This window comes from Suricata suricatta, chromosome 10, assembly GCF_006229205.1.
Source record: "Suricata suricatta isolate VVHF042 chromosome 10, meerkat_22Aug2017_6uvM2_HiC, whole genome shotgun sequence".
In the NCBI taxonomy this organism is placed as follows: Eukaryota; Metazoa; Chordata; class Mammalia; order Carnivora; family Herpestidae; genus Suricata; species Suricata suricatta.
Window position 1 is genome coordinate 113,765,710 of NC_043709.1, and position 17,315 is coordinate 113,783,024.

The following is a 17,315-nucleotide window of genomic DNA, read 5'->3' on the forward strand; positions in this document are numbered from 1 at the left end:
GCCCCTGCAATAAGGCAAGAAAAAGAAATGAAAGGCATGCAGCAGCTGGGAAGAAATAAAACTGTCCCTATTTGCAGATGACATTCCTGTCTATGTAGAAATCCCAAGAATCAATAAACAAACTCCTGGAACTAATAAGTAGTTTCAGTAAGGATGCAGGATACAAGATTAACATAGACAAAGCAATTGCACTTCTATATACTGACGATGAACATGCAGAAACCAAAACTAAAAGCATAATACCATTTATAACTGTTCCAAGCAAAATCAGGTATGTAAGATGCACAGTTAAGAAACCATTTACAAGATATGGTGCTGAAAATTACAAAAAATGCTGATAAAATAAAATTTAAAAGATCTAAATAGAGACATACCATATTCTTGGACTAGAAGACCTGTCAGTTCTCCCCAAATTAATCTATACGTTTAATGCATTCTTATCAAAATCCCAGCAAGGTATTTTATAGACAAAGACATGCTTATTCTAAAATTTATTAAGGAAAGGTGAAGGAAATAGATTAAAATAATCTTGACAAAGAAGAATTAAGTGAGATAAATCAGTCTACCTCATATCAAGGCTTAACAGAGCTACAGTAATTAAGACAGTGTGCTGTTGATGAAGGGACACCACAGACCAATGGAACGGAAAAGAGACCCAGAAATAGAGCAAAATTCAAGTATTAATATTCAATATATACAAAAACTTTTAGAAATCAAGAAGATGACCATTAAAAAGAAAAACAGGCAAAGTATATGACCAGCTACAAATGGCTAACAGATGAGGTTTAAATTCATTCGTAATAAGAACAAATTAAAAACAAAGCATATGATATCCATCAGACTGGCCTAAATTTAAAGTCTGACAATAACCAAATGTTAGTGAGGATGTGCAGAAAGAGGACCTCTCATGCTGCTAAGAGATACTTTGGTGAGCTGCCTGGCAACTCTAGTGATGGCTGAAGAGGTGTCTGACCCTTAGACTCTGCAGTTAGACTTCTGCGTAGGTACCCTAGGGCAGCTGTTCTCAAAATGCAGCCTGTGAACACCTGTGGGTACCTGAGACCCTTCGAGAAGTCCGTGAAATCAAAACGACTTTCATAAAAGCACTAAGAAGTTCTCTGCTTTCTTCGCCGTGTGGTCATCTGGCCTGAGGATGCGGAATCAATGGTGGTACAGCTGTCTGTGCCTCAGCACAGTACGAGGCAGGGGCGCCAAACTGTCTGGTGGGCGGTGTACTCCTCATCACCACACCCTCACAATTAAAACTAAGTTTCACTTAAGTACATCCTTGATTAAAAACTATTAATTGTATTAACTCTCGACCCTTAAGAACTCATCCTTTTAACATCCTGCATGATGGCCTGGAAGGAAGCTACATACAGCACTGCTGGGTTGGAAACATTAAGGTCGTCTCAAAGAGAGGCCCGGAGGCGCAGAGTGAAACGTTCATGTTTGGAAGATCTGTAACTCAGTGAGCCAATTACTTCCCAATTGATTGATACAGGATGTTACAAACTCATACACTGGTAAAAGAATGATCAAAGGTTAAGACATACCAATGGGTTTTAACCTAACAGAATACGAGTTCATCAATACGCTTTCAGATAGAGAATATTCAACATGATCTGACGAGGCTGTTAAAATACTCATTCCTTCCCTTATCTTCAATACTTCACGTGAAGGACTTTTTTCCCCACATACTTCAGCCAAAAGAATATATCACAATAGATGGGATGCAGAAGTAGGTGGGAGAACCCTGCTGTCTTCTAGTAAATCAGATGTTAGCGACTTGCAGAAACAGAAAACATACCATTCTTAATTCTGGTGCTTTGAAAAGAGTTATTTTTCACTAAAAACATGTTGTTTAGGTAACATGTTTATTCTTGTTATACTGTGATTAAATGAAATAGTATGTATTTTTTCAGTTATTTTCTTAAACTAAGATATAACTGACATATAACATTATATTACTTTCAAGTGTACAAGATAATGATTCAGTATTTGTATATACTGCAAAATGATCACCACAGTAAGTTTAGTTAAAATCCATCACTGCATGTAGTAACAATTTTTTCCCACACAATAAGAACTTTTAAGATGTACTCTCTTAGCAGCTTTCAAATATATAACACTATGCTGTACATTATAACCTCATGACTTAATTATTTTATTAACGGGATGTTCATACCTTTTGACCCTCTTCACCCATTTCACCCACCCCTACCTCTGGGCAGCCACCAAGCTGTTTTCTGATCTGTCTGGTGTTTTTGTTTTTGTTTTGGATTTTATGTATAAGTGAGAACATACAGTGTTTGGCCTTCTCTATCTGTTTTATAAAATAATAGACATTTTTGTTTCAATTTTCAATGTAATAAATATCTAAATACCACTCATAAAAATAAAAGCAAAATAAAAACAAAAATTGGGGTCCTCAATAATTCTTCAGAGTGAAGGAGTCTGAGATCAAAACCTCTGAGAACTGCTGACCTGGAGAAACCTACACAAGTGCATAAAGATTCGTGCACCAGGATGTCCACTCCGGCACTGTTTTTAGAAATAAAAGCTTGTTGTTTTCCAGAAACATCCTTTGAATTCACCCTGTTTTCCCTGCTTGTGCCCTCACTGGGCTGTCATCCCACATCCAGACCAATGGCCGACAGGGCTGACAACACACTTCTGGCTCAATGCTCACAACCGAACGGTGAGTGGACTCCTACCAGGGCTTCTAACTGCTGCCTCACCCCTCCTCTCCTCCAGGTACTTACCAGATTAAATCTCAACTTTTCATCCCAATCTCACTTCAGTGGTTCTAAGTGAAACATCATTTGAACAACAAATTCCAAGCTTTAAAAAAAGGGGGTGGGGGGCGCTTAAAAAGCATTATGTTAAATTTATCTACCCAATAATCAGAAAATCCAGACTGTCACTTTTCCTTCCTTCCCCTGAACAAGCGTTAAGTGGCGGAATTATGCCATCTCAATCAAAAAGCAGTTCAGTTCGAGCCAATCTTGCTAAACAAAAGGATATTGAACTTTGAAGGGCATGTCAGCCAAATCGGCATTTTCAAAACCGAATAAAGCAGTCACACAGGGACCAAGTGAAGAGAATCCTGATTTCCCATTAATGAGTAGTAAAAATGTGCTCTTCTCCAGGAATGGAAAGTGGGAAAAGAAAATCGGGTTCTAGCAGGGTGAGCAGAAATCTGGTCTAGAAGCAGAGAGGCAGGGAGAAAGAAAAGAGAGGAGCATTATTTGATCCTTCCATAAAACAGACCTGCCCAGATGGTGTTTTCATACTTCTCTGTACTGTCTTGTCACCTTATCTTTACCTCCACTACAAACGTGTCAATGATGTGCTCCTGGGGGAGGAGCCAGTGAGCGACTTCCTCTTCATCCATCACCGGGGCAAGATGAAACTGCTTCAGGTAAGTGTTGGTCAAGTCCCGAACCGCTCTAATGTCTCTTGGTTCCATTGGCCGCAAGCCTGAAGTCTTAGTGGCCTTGTTGCAGTAAAAACAAAACAAATTGGGAAGTTTAAACAGAAGAGGAATAAAAGGCCAGCTCCCAAGGCGTCACCTGGGAGCTTGTCACAAGTGCTGAATCTTGTGTACAACCCCCCACCACCTGCCCAAGTCAGAATCTGAAATTTAACAAGACTCGCTGGTGATCTGTATATACATTCAAGTTTGAGAAGCACTAACTTAGAATATACACTCAACAGTGTACTGGACCCTCTGTTCGGGCACCTGGTCCTTGGTCAGTATGGCCCGTGACAATGCTGCTCAGAGGAGCACCACAAGCTGATCTGTGTTCAAGCGCCGAGAATTTAACAGCCCACACCACAGGGCAGAACATTCGTACCATCACGTGTTCTAGAATACTGTGCTTTTAAAACTGCCCTGTCTTGACACGTTGAAAATGCAGATGAAAACAGTGGAGAAACTTATTTTATTCAATGGCCTGTGAAGAGGTGGTTGGTATTTTGTTCTTATGAGCAACAAAAATGAAATAGAAGTAAATCGTTTTGGTCAGAAAGGGGAGGGGGGAGCATTTTAAGAGCCAGTACTTTCTAAAGGGGAATGAATGGCCAGCTGCCGAGAACCGGCCCCGGGCTCTCTTGGCGTCTTTTGATTCAAAGGTGGTCAGAACAGGCACCCGAGTCCATCATTCCAGAGCATCAGGATGTCTACAGTATTCTGTTAGGAACAGAATTAATCTAAGGGTCCGAACAGGTCCCCATGTGGATTTGTTCAACTGCCTGTGCTCAAAGGAGCTCCAGACATCACTTAGCTCTCTAGGAACTGCCCAGGACAGTGTCCCCAAGACACCAGGCACGTGAGCCCAGAAGTGAAAAAAACCCCACTATATGTGCTTGTTTGTACGAAACATTAAAACTTAGAAATACCACTTCATTTGTCCAGTTAGCCTGATCTTTCTTTTGGAAACAGCGGGCACACTAACAAAGTTTTTAATGTTTTTATTGATTTTTTAGAGAGACAGAGAGACAAAGTACAAGCAGTAGAGAGGTAGAGAGAGAGGGAGACACAGAAGCTGAAGCAGCTCTAGGCTCGGAGCTGTCAGCACAGAGCCCGATGCAGGACTGGAACCCACAAACCGTGAGATCATGACCTGAGCCAAAGTTAGATGCTTAAGTGACTGAGTCACCCTAGGTGCCCCTAAATAGTGGGTACATTTTAAGCAGTAAGTAACTATATATAAATACCGCTAGTCTACCTTTCCTATTCTAAGTTATTTTTAAACTTTAAAATTAAATACTGCCTCTAAAATTAGATCATTACAGTTCCTGCATGCCCTAGTCTAGAAAAATATGAGAAGCCCAAGGTGGAAAATAGGTTTTCATCCTGAGTGCTGGGCTGATCCATCCCAGTGACTGTGCTGAGGTTTCTAAGGGTTCGTGACGTATGATGCTGACTGATAACTGATTGGTGGGGGCTGAGCGATTTGTTCTTTGTATTTACACACCCAAATGTCCTTACTGTGTGCCATTCTGTTCTGATTTATGTGATCAATGAAGACACAGGAATGCAGCTAAAATACAGTGTAACAGTCTAAATTGAGAGAATGTCAGTCCTTAACAGAGTCCTAGAGAACTCACACCTCTAGCCTTTCCATGGAGCATAAAGCCAAAGGATGGGAAATCTCCAGGTCCTGGCTTCCACCCAGCGCCTAACCCCTCAAGCAGGCAGGGCAATAACAGCTGGAATTACATGCTGAATGAATGAGTGAATGAATGAATGAATTCCTGTTTTGTGCCACAACCATTAACTAGTAAGGTGTGGCGAAGACTGCAGACAGGGAGACAGTCACTGTCCTCTCTGCAAAGACAGGACTTCTTTGGCCTGGCGCTTATGTGTAAGCCAGGCATAAAATTCTTTTCATCTTTCATTTCCCCTCAACCAGTTGTAGTGTTTGGTAGCATTTCTATCCTGCAAATTCACGGGAAGACAGAACTTATGTGATTCTCAAATACTATTAAACGTGATCGTATATTTCTAAGTGCTAACAGGAAAACTAAAATACATATACAGAGAATGTAGTTTTAAAAATTTTGAGAGAAAGCGGGGGAGAGGGAGTGAGGGAGTGAGGGAGCGAGGGAGGGAGGGAGGGAGAGAGAGAGAGAGAGAGAAACAGTGCATGTGTAAGTTGGGGAGGAGCAGAGAGAGGGAGAGAGAGAGAATCCCAAGTGGCTACAGAGCCCGATGTGGGGTTTGAACTCACAAACCACGAGATCATGACCTGACCTGAAGTCGGACACTTAGTAGATTGAGCCACCCAGGAGCCCCTAGAAAGAATGTATTTAAAAAGTCACTTAAAAAGATGATTTTCTTCCATGAGAATGACCTTGATAAATTTTTAAGTAGCCTTGCTCAAGATTAAACTTTTTCTTTTCCTACTGGTTCAGAAACAAAATCAAGAGATTAGACTCACTAATGAAAGCAAGAATACATGCATCTGTTAAACAGACGTTCAAAAGTGAAGAAAAAGTTTGGCAGCTTCTTCCTAGACCAGAACATTCTTCTGCAGGACAATTCTCATTCACTGAATATTCATACTGCAAAATTACCAAAATCCCCATCTCTTGCCCAGCAGACATCTTTAAGGCAGCAGTTCCCAAGTACTTTTGTCTGAAACCCCTTTACCCTCTTAAAAATGGAATATTCCCAGAAAGTTTTGCTTATATGGGTTCTATTTACCCATATCTATCATATTAGAAGTTAAAGCCGAGAAAATTTCAAGACAAAACAATACTAAAGAACACATTCCATATGACCTATGCTAGACTTCCTAGCACATCTGCCGGATAATTACAGCGAAAACTGCATTTTATGTTTCACTGTTACTACAAAAATAGTGTGTTGACATCACAGACTCTTCTAGAAAAGACTCGCAGACTTCCAGACGTCCCAGAACTACACTTTGAGAACTGCTGTTTGAGGTCTCCAAAGGTCGGAATTGGGATAGTGGAAACTGAGATATGGAAAACTCCATGAAGCAGTGCTTGGGCAAACCGGCAGAGAGAAAGTATATGTGCTGGGCAATTTATAAGCACTTCAGGGGCTTTTATGAAGATTTTTTTTTTTAAAGGAACGTAAGACTGTATCATCTTTAAGAAAAATGCAAGGGGTGCCTGGGGGCTCAGCTGGTCATGATCTCAGTTTGTGCCTCATGCTGGGCTCTGCACTGACAGCATGGAGCCTGCTGGGGATTCTCCCCCCACCGCCCCCTCTCTGCCCCTCCCTTGCTCACTCTCTCTCTCAAAATAAACAAATAAACGTTTTTTAAAAAATGCAAGATCCCAGAAAACAGAGGAAGAATATTTGCTTCTGCTGGCTTATAATGGCCATGTGTCTCAGGCCCTAAACTTGCTTCTTTCTAACATCATGAAGTCACACACGCTCCAAAATAGCTACAGAAATAAATTATAAAATGTGAAATAGCTCCGGTCCTCTGGAAGAGATGGGGAGAATGTTAAGCCTGGATAAAAATGGTTAGTTTTGGCATAACCCAGAAGAGCAAAATGGTCATGTTTCCAGAGAATTCAATAAAAAACAAAAAGACATTTCTAGTGACTGAGAAAATCCAACGTTTCATAAGCAAACTCTATGATCTCAGTCGGACTTACTTTCCCAGGTTCCAATTAACATGCATCCCTCAGACTCTCTGTTCGTTGAAATATGGGTAAAATCAGCTTATCAGTACATCAGGGAAACATGGCTCAGCGCTCTATTAAAAAACAGAAGCTGTGTTGTTCTGTCAAGCTACGTGGTATAAGAGCCAAGATTCCAGAGCAGAGATGTAAGCAGTGATTACAGTTATTGGGTTTAAAAAGCAGCAGCAGGACGCTAAACACTAAAGAAAGCATCTGGGGCTACTCAGGGCAGAACACCGTGCGTCCTAGAACGCCTCCCCAAGCGTGTGCTGCTGGCAACCCTGCAGGGAGGACACCGGGAGATGAACCCGACTCCGGCGTTTCGCCTACTTGACACGGCTTCACCTTCATGGGCACTGACAAACAAAACACAACAAAACTCCAACAGCAAATGAAAAATAAACCCGATGTTTGCAGGGTAGGGACAGGCATTACTCTTGGGAAGAGCCTAGCATCGCAGATACAGGGGCTGAGGGCGTGGGCCCGCGTGGTGCCCCCTACCTAGGACACTCGGGGCAGAGCCATTTCACTGCTCTCGGTCATGAAACTGGGGGAACGCCTTGCCCCTCTAGGACTGTTCTGCCTGTGTAAGGAATGAGACTGTGGACATGCAGTGCCTAGTACCACACTGGCCAAAATAATATTAGCTCCTGTATTAAGAACCTCACAAATAAGACAAAGAAGACATACAACAGGACTGTAAGCAGAAGCAGTAATGATGAATCAGAGATGAGACTGATCCAGAGCAAAGACTATATTCAATAAGGTTCTTTTTACACTTAATGGTACAAAAATGTCCTTAAATCACACAATTGCTTAAATCACCCACCTGAGCCCCTATGCGGGGAGGCCGTGGTCTGGAAAACACTGCACTCTCCAGCTGATGCTTCTTTTTTTAGGATTTTATTTTTCAACCCTATGGCCTTGCATATGCACTACCAGGTATTTATCCAAAGTATATAAAAATCCTGATTCGAAAGGGCACATGCATCCCCCATGTTTATAGCAGTACTATCAATAACAGCCAAATTATGGAAAGAGCCCAAATGTCTATCGACTGACAAATGAGTACATAAGATGTGGTATATGTGTGTATGTATATACATATACCTATGTGTGTATATGTACATATGTGTGTGTGTATATATGTGTGTGTGTGTGTGTATATATATATATGAATATTACTTGGCAATGAAAAAGGATGGAATCTTGCCAATTGGAACAAAGTAGACGGAACTAGAATCTATTATGCTAAGCGAAATTAAGTCAGAAAAATACAAATATCAAAATATCATGATTTCACTCATATGTGTTATTTAAGAAACAAAAATGGGTGAACATAGGGGAAAAGAAAGATAAAACAGAGGGAGGCAAACCGTAAGAAACTCTTAAATACAGAGAACCGAGGGCTGCTGAAGGGAAGATGGGGGCGGGGCGGCCAATTGGGGGACGGGCACTGAGGAAGGCACTTGTCAGGATGAGAACTGGGTATTGTATGTAAGGGATGAATCACTGGGTTCTATTCCTGAAACCAATACTACACTGTATGCTAACTTGAATTTAAATAAATAAATGTTTTTAAAAAGAGTTCATTTTTAAGTAATCTCTACACTCGACAGGAGGCTCAAACTCACAACAGGGGAACCAAGAGTCACATGTTCCACCCACTGAGTGTGCAGGCACCCCCGCACCATCCGGCTTCTAACTCAGGAGGCGGACCCTCAGGCGGCTGTGGAGGGCCCTTCCAATTTTCTGGTATCGGTACTTTCATCCCTTCTACCTCCCTTTCCTTCATAATTTTACTCTCCCTTTTTCTCTCCTTCCCTATGATGGAATGCAGGGAGGGAGACTGTGCGCCATCGGGCCATGCCCCCAGACCCCCGGGGATGTCAGAGGTGACAGAGGAGCACAGGGATCTAGGGGCGTGCACTGGAGTCCCCACTGATAGTGGCAGGCCCGTGTCAACCTGCGCGGGCCTCCGTCTTCTCACAGTAAAATGCAAGTAAGGCACACCAGCTTCAAAAGGCTGTTGTGAGACTACAACGAATAATGTGTGAGAGCATTCTGTAAACTTCAGTTAACTGGGAAAAAACAAAAACCAAAACCCAATGCCTGACCAGTCAGTGATTTGCTACCCACTTGATGAAACTGTTACCTGAGTGGATCGATTTTGTGTAAAAACATAAAGGATGAAGGACAGAAGTCAAAAGTCAAAAATCCCCTTACCAGCTCAGATTCTAGTCACCCTGAAAACACCAACGACAGGCATTAAAACTCCTGTACAACCCACATAGAAGTGGCGCCTTCCTTACGCACAAGCCGACGGCTCTGGGTTCAGTAATGACATTCAGGGAGACCCCGCGGCACCCTGCGCACCCCCAGCGAAAACCGTAGGCCTTGCCTGCGGTCTCGAAGTCCAGGATGGAAGGCACAGTCTTTAAACAACTGGGGGGAGGACTCTGGGAGCAGCCAGGGCCTGCAGAGCGGGTAGGTCTTCTCAGCTGCGTACTGGGCTCCCGGGCGCCTGTGCCTCTCCGTGACCTTGTCCCTCTCAGGTCACTCCTGGTCTCGGCTGTTAGCTTCAAAAGAATCCTGGCCAGTAAACATTGTCATGTTGACAGTGTGACATCGCTGAACCTTTTCCTCCTTCCGCAGTTCAGCACGTGCATGTCTAGGCACCCGCCCCCGTTCCCGTTTGCTGCTCCAACCCCGGGGCCTGTGGCCCTCCCCTGTTTTTATCTTCCTCTCTTCTGATCTCGGTCACGGCCCCAGAGGTGGTGAGTTCACTAGCCTGAGCCCCACTCCCTGCAACAACAGTGAAGACAAGGGAAGAGGCTTTCCGATCCTTCTGCCAGGCTGCAAGGCCCGGAACGATGATCCTGAAATCTCCCGCACTGGTTTCCTTCACCTCCACTTCTGTCCTTATGAAATTGTGCCTACGGTCAGAAATTAGTTGATTCCTGTCTGTCATCAGAAAAAAAGACATCAAGGGGTGCCTGGGTGGTTCCGTCGGTTAAGCATCTGACTCTTGGTTTCAGTTCAGGTCACAATCTCAAGGTTTATGGGTTCGAGCCCCATGCTGGGCTCTGAGCTGACAGGGCAGATCCCGCTTGTGATTCTCTCTCTCTCCTCTGCCCCTCCCCTGCTGCTCTCCCTCTCTCAAAATAAACATCAAAACAAAACAAAACAAAACCAAACACATCAATTCATGTAGCTACTCCTGATTACAGGTATTTAGTAAACACACAATGGCCAACTGACAAAAGGAACTAGTCTACTGCACCTAGAAAAACCACTACAGATGGGTAAAGCCCTCCCAATCCCTCAATGAAGCTAAAATATTCACCAAACTACTTTCTAACAACCCAAAAGAAAGCACAGTTCTGATGAAATCAAAACTTCAAATGCAAGATCCCATCTGTGGCAGAAAGAGTCTTTCTTTTTTCTTCTTTTAAAAAGAAAGAGAGACAGAGTGAGATAGAGTGTGAGCTGGGGAGGGGCAGAGAGAAAAGGAGACACAGAATCTGAAGCAGGCTCCAGGCTCTGAGCTGTCAGCACAGAGCCTGACGTGGGGCTCGAACCCATAAACTGTGAGATTGTGACCTGAGCCGAAGTCGGACACTCAACTGACTGAGCAACCCAGGCGCCCCTGTGGTAGAGAGATTCTAAGATGGCCCCCAAGTGATGCCACCTCTAGGTGTCCACACCCCTGTGCTTCTCCTGAAGGTGGGTGGGACCCGGGGCTCGCTTCTATACAGTGGAATACAGCAACGGTGGTTGGCTGTTACTTTCATGAACGAACTACATATGGTTCCAATTTCCATCCTGCTAGCAGGTTCTCCCCATAGACTCTCTCCCTCACTGACTTTGATGAAGCAAAGCTCAAGCTGCCATGCTGCCAGCTGCTGGTCTCTGGGGAGCCCCACCTGGCAGAGAACTGAGGGGGGGCCTCGGGCTGACAGCCAGCTAGGAATGAAAAGCCCTCGGTCCAACTGTCTGCAAGAACTCAAGCCTGTTAACGGCCTCGTGAGCTGGGAGTGGACTCCGGTCCAATTTTCAGATGACATCCAGCCCTAGCACCTTGAGAGAACTTCATGAGACACCCTCAGGCAGCAGTCTTGGGCAAGGTGGGCTTTGATTCCTGACCCACAGAACTTGGGAGATTATAAACTGCTAAACTGGGGTCCCTGGGTGGCTCAGCTTGTTAAGCATCCAACTCTTTTTTTTTTTTAATGTTTTATTTATTTTTGAGAAAGAGAGAGAGAGAGAGACAGACAGACAGTGTGAGCAAGGGAGGGTCAGAGAGAGAGGGAGACACAGAATCCAAAGACAGGCTCTAGGCTCTGAGATGTCAGCATCTCCACTGTTCAAGAGATCATGACCTGAGCCGTAGCTGAACGCTCAACCGACTGAGCCACCCAGGTGCCCCAGTGTCCAACTCTTGATATCAGCTCTGGTCATGATCTCACAGTCAGGAGACTGAGCCCCGTGTTGGGCTCTGCCCTGGGTTTAGAGACTGCTTAAGACTCTCTGTCCCTCCCCAGCATTCACTTTCTCTTTCTCTCTTAAAAATAAAATAAAAACAAAACAGTAATAAAATAAAACTGCCAAACTTGCAGTAATTTGTTACAAAGAAATAGAAAATTAACACTCCATCCAAACCCCATATGAGGGAACACTGGTAAGCACATTTAACTCCCCGCCATCCCTTAAAAGACAACTTGCCATGTTGGGAATTTGCTAGTTTAAAAAGATGGTAATTTAGTGAAACATTATTCCCTCTCCTTGGTCTCTGAGCTTTATTCCTAGTTCCTTTGTGTTAAGATAGCATCAGAAGCCTCAACTTTTCTTTCTTTTGACATAACAGACAGTAAATGCTCAAAATTTCAAAACTTACATGTCTTGAGTTCCATCCCTTCCAACCACAAACTAGAAGACTTAAAAAGTCTTAAATACACACTCACACACACCCCTGGTATTTTCAAATAAGCTCCCCTATTTCTCCTCGCCCGGAATCCTAAAAAGCTACATATTCACATCTTCAAGCACATGGGCCAGTTTTTAAGACTCTTGGGAAGAACCCTTTTCTACATTAAAAATGTTAGTTGTTACAGCTTTTAGAAAGTGCAGAACATTCTGACTTACATCTGGAAGTCTGTAGAGCTTCATTGTTCTCTGTAAAGTCATATTTCTACTCAAGTGAGAAAATTTCACCTCTACCAATTTTCTGGGGTTTAGCGATCGATGCCAGTATCTGGAATACAACAAAGGTTTTAAAACCTGATGGGTTTCTAACTCTACCAGCTTTTACTCTTTGTCTCAGCTCAGTCGCTGTGAGGCATTTACCGAGCACCCTTGCTGTCCCCCAGCCCGCCCCGTGCAGTGTGGGATGCTGGCTCTGTTCTTGTATAATTAGCTGTTTGGTTGGGTTTCTTTTGTTTTTTGGGTTTTTTTTTTTTTTACATCTAAAACATGTCCTGCTTTCTTGTTATAGTCCTTTGTAGTCTCTGACCTTTCATCTCTGCCAGTAAAGAGCTATCATAAAACTGCAAAATAAAGTTAAAAATGCCCAGTCTGCAAGTATTAAAGGCAACTGCTGATTCTACGAAAGCAAACTAAAAAGTTTTAAAAACATGAAAACAGCCCGTCTAAATTAGTAGCCACTGCTCTCATATAATGCACATCAAAGAAAACAGCTTTCTGAGAATGATCTTGCGTGTCTTAAGTGATTCCAGTTTAGATACTAGGATGATTCATATTAAAATCTACCTGTGAAGACCTATTTGTTGAGCTTATCTATGATGAACTGAATGGGAAACAAGTCACTTTGCAGTTTTACCTTTTTCACTGTTTAGTGGAAGTTTCATCTCATTTGAGTCCAAAACAGTCATGGGAGAGAGCCTCTTTCGTATGCTTTAGAAACAGGTTAGTCAAGGAACAAATCTGATAAACCATTTTCTCCCTGGATTAACCTTTGAAAGCTTGATGAGAACAGATGAACTCATAAAAACAGAGCCTGAGCCTTTTCCTACTCTTAGCAAACAAGTCCGTTTGGGCTTTTCAACTGATGTTTACCAAACTTTTGGAACAGCTCCTGAGAGCAGCACAAAACAACGTGCAAATCTAAGTGATTGGAAGGAAAGAAAACGGTAGCACGCTGGGCATTTCAATTTCAAGATCACAGTGCCCTGGGTTCCGCAAGGTAGAGGCAGCACGAGGCCTTCCAATGGAAGAGATGCAGAAATACGGAACCAGCATCATTAGCAGGAAAATGCTTAAAAACTCTTTTTACCGTCAAGTGGCCGTACGGTAGAACGGAAAGAACTGGTCTCAGTGGTTCTTGGATCTGGTCTCCTCCTCTGCTACCAAACCAACTACATGAGAACAGGTGAGGCAAAATTCTCCCAGTGCCGTGTGAATACTACTGGTGGCCACGTGGCATGGCAGGGAGGTAGGATTCGAGGTGAGTGTGTGGGTGCCATTACCTGCATGTGGCCACCGGCTTAGGAAGAACCACTCCAGCGGTGTAAACGGCCTGAAAAATACCTTCCAGGTTTACTCTTCTTGTTATTTCTCGAATTAACACTGGCGCTACCCGCTTTGATCTCAACTTCTTATGAACACAAAGAAAGTTGATTTCCACCATCTTCTTCACACTAAGAAAGATGTCAAAAAGTAGAGCAAACAGAAGATAAAAACATTTTTAAAAATGTGACAACTTCTGGGGTGACTGGGTGGCTCAGTCGGTTAAGTGTCCGACTTCAACTCAGGCCATGATCTCGTGGTTTTGTGGGTTCGAGCCCCACATCAGGCTCTGTGCTGACAGCTCAGAGCCTGGAGCCTGTCTTCAGAATCTGTGTCTCCCTCTTTCTCTGACCCTCCCCTGCTCATGCTCTCTCTCTCTCTCTCTCTCTCAAAAAATAAATAAAACATTTTAAAAAATCCATAAAATTGTAAAGAATAAGAACTTGAAAGACCTCCCTTACCATAATCTTTAAGAAAAACAGCCCATCATTTAGATATTTCACAAACTGAGATGGATACCCTAGCCCCCATATATCCCTGCCAAACAATGATCACTCTAGGCCATGGAGACCCAGATCCCCTTTGTCCTAAATACATTTAAGGACTTCGATCTTTTGTAAGTTTTCACTTTAGAAACTAGGTACGATGCACCTCAAAGTTTCTACATCTGTTTTGTCTGTAATGTATGCAGTGAGGACAATAACGGGGACACCCAGACACAGAATCTGGTAGGATGCTGCTTTGGAGTATAATGCAACCCCTGGGGTCCTCGAGAGGTGCCTTGGCCAGACGAGAGCTAGTTATTTTTCTGAGCTACAGTAAACCTTCCAGAGCTCCAAAGCCCGTTCCCTGCTCTGGCTCTAGATACACAGGCATTCCATTTGGCACCAAGACTCCTTGACATCAAATGCTTTAGAGCAGCATAATCAGCTAACCCAGTACAATGAAAGGTAAGCAGGCCTATTATGCATTAGCTCTCTGTCTTTCTGGGCAAATGACCCAGAGAAAAAATGCAACATAGTTATCCTATGGATAAAAAGATTAAAAAAAAAATCTTTCCTAGGGGTGCCTGGGTGGCTCAATCTGTTAAGTGTCTGATGTCAGCTCAGGTCATGACCTCACAGTTTGTGGGTTCGAGCCCCACATCGGGCTCTGTGCAGACAGCTGGAAGCCTGGAGCCTGCTTCAGAGTCTGTGTCTCCCTCTCTCTCTGCCCTACACTCTCTCTCTCAAAAATAAATAAACATAAAAAGAAATTTTTTTAATCTCTCCTAAAATTTCTTAAGGTAATTTTTTTTCTCCAGACATAAGTGTGAAATACCTACTTATAGCCTTATTCTGACACACACATATATATATGTACATGTATGCACACAAAGAACATCTGAGTGTGTGGGGCGCCTGGGTGGTTCAGTCAGTTAAGCATCTGACTTTGGCTCAGGTCATGATCTTGCGGTTTGTGGGTTCGAGCCCCATGGCGGGTTCTGTGCTGACAGTTCAGAACCTGGAGTCTGCTTTATGATCTGTGGCTCCCTCTCTCTTTGCCCCTCCCCCAGACGCCCTCTCTCTCAAAAAAATAAATGTTAAAAAGAATTAAAACAAAAACATCGGAGTATCTGCATGAATGAGACTGAGAGCTAGAGACACAGAGCTGCTCTTTTTTTGTTGTTCACAGTCCAGCTTTCTTTGATTAAATCAACTTTGCCTTTTTGAGCAAAGTTGAGCAGAAAGCAGAGATCCCATAAGCCCCTGCCCCCACCCAGGAGGACCTCCCCCACCATCAACAGTCTGCAGAGGGGTTTCAAAAGCCCCTTAGAATGGCCATTCTGGAGAAGGGAACACCTCGAAACCGACACGGACAAGCTTCACTCCGTACCTGTCGTAAATCCGAATGTTTGCCGGGATGGCACTGATGAAGCCCACTAGTTTCTTGTTCGAGGACACTCTGACCCCACAGTGCCACTGAAGGAGCCAGCCTGGCGGACGCAGCGCCCTGAAGTCCATGCGGGCAAGGGAGACAGGTGCTGGTTAGTGTCCCGGGGCCAGGAGAGACCGGGGCGCGCCGTCCCCATCGCCCGCGCCACTCACCAGAGCAGGAACTCGGGCGAGTAGTCGAACCGGAACACGCTCTCCTCGTCCTCCACGTAGTTCTCATTCAACAGCGTGTACAGCTCCTTGAGCTACAAGACCAAGCGAGCGTCCTGTCTATGGCACTCAGAACTAACCCGGAAGCAATCAGGCGCTGCCCGAGGGCGGGTACTCACCACATCGGCGTTGCCCAGGTCTAAAGTGTCCCACATGAACCCCTGCGGCAGGGAGTACGGCTCCCGACGCACGTGGTCCTTATCCGCTTCGATGGCACCGTGTGAGGTTATCACTTCGTCTGGAGAGGGACACAGAGACTGAGACAGAGAAACAGAATCCTCTATGACAAGGGATTTGGATGATGCAAAGTGGTCCTTTCCGTGAAACGCCACCATCTGTAGGGGTCTTGGGTTTAGTATCATCTTTGAAACTATGCTGCTGTTCCGGCCACTTCTGGAGTGAACACGGGGCAGCTGGGTCGTGGAGGACAGCTGCTATGTCAACACTTAAATAGAAGGAGAAATCCTCTCTCATGCAGCGACATGGTGTTTATTATGAAATGACAGGGCCTTCTCAGCTTCAACCCCCAGATTACAGAGCCTCCGCACAGCACAGCCTAGAGATGGTCTCTATGTGGGGGGATGGAGGGGAAGGGGGCCGAAGTGGGGCCGGGGGCGCGAGGCTGGGGCCCTCCCAGCCAAATTTCAGGACCTCTCACTGCTCGCCGCCTGGAATGCTGCCAGCACAGCCAAAGTCTAGTGATTTTCACACAGGTGCCCTTTCCAAGACCCTTCCCAGCGGCCTCCCGGTGCAACTGGAAGAGAACCTGGACTCACCCTGCGCCGACGCCCACCCGGCCTGGCTCTCCAGCTCCAACCACAGGAACCCCCTCAGGCTCGCGGCTTCCCTCTGCACGCGAGGCCCTTCTCCGGCCCTCCACGGCGCTGGCCGCCCGAGGTCTTCGGATACAAGCTCACGCATCCCTTTCCCCACAGCACCTCCCCCAGTCGAAAGCTTTCTCCTCCCTGGAGGAGGCTCTCCCCACCCCCACCCGGCCACCATTCCTCTCGTCCTTTCCCATCACTGCTTCCCCAGTACGTTTCCTAGGGCATTTAATAACAGACACTCAACAAATAGTTTACAAATCTTACATTTAATAACACTCAACAAATAGTTTACAAATATTACTCAGCTGTCAAAAAGAGAGAAACTCTGCCATCTATGACATGGATGGACCCTCTGAAGGCATCACGCGAAGAAAGTCAGTCAGAGAGAGGAAGACAAATACTGTATGATTTCTTTGTGGAATCTAAAACCCAAAAATTCTCAACTCACAGACCGAATGGTGCTTGTCAGGATTGGTGGGGGGTGTGAAATGGGTGAAGGGGGGTCAAAGGTACAAACTTCCAGATATAAAAACAAGTTTGTTCTGGGGATGTCATGTACAGCACGTGATTTACTTGGACGCTGCTAAGACAGTAAATCTTAAAAGTTCTTATTACAAGAGAAAGAAAACTGTTAACTTGGTGTGGTAAC

The 17,315-nt window shown here is 44.5% G+C and overlaps 1 protein-coding gene across 1 annotated transcript in view; it reads right to left on the bottom strand.

Moving 5' to 3' along the window:
* NMT2 (N-myristoyltransferase 2) overlaps positions 1–17,315 on the bottom strand; it is a 77,416-nt gene that overhangs the window by 7,085 nt on the left and 53,016 nt on the right. Inside the window, exons 5-10 of the mRNA XM_029955574.1 lie at positions 15,959–16,077; positions 15,783–15,874; positions 15,571–15,687; positions 13,656–13,826; positions 12,316–12,424; positions 3,329–3,499 (exon numbers count right to left, since the gene is read on the bottom strand). Coding sequence (XP_029811434.1) covers positions 3,329–3,499; positions 12,316–12,424; positions 13,656–13,826; positions 15,571–15,687; positions 15,783–15,874; positions 15,959–16,077 — 779 coding nt within the window. The remainder of the gene's footprint in view (positions 1–3,328; positions 3,500–12,315; positions 12,425–13,655; positions 13,827–15,570; positions 15,688–15,782; positions 15,875–15,958; positions 16,078–17,315) is intronic.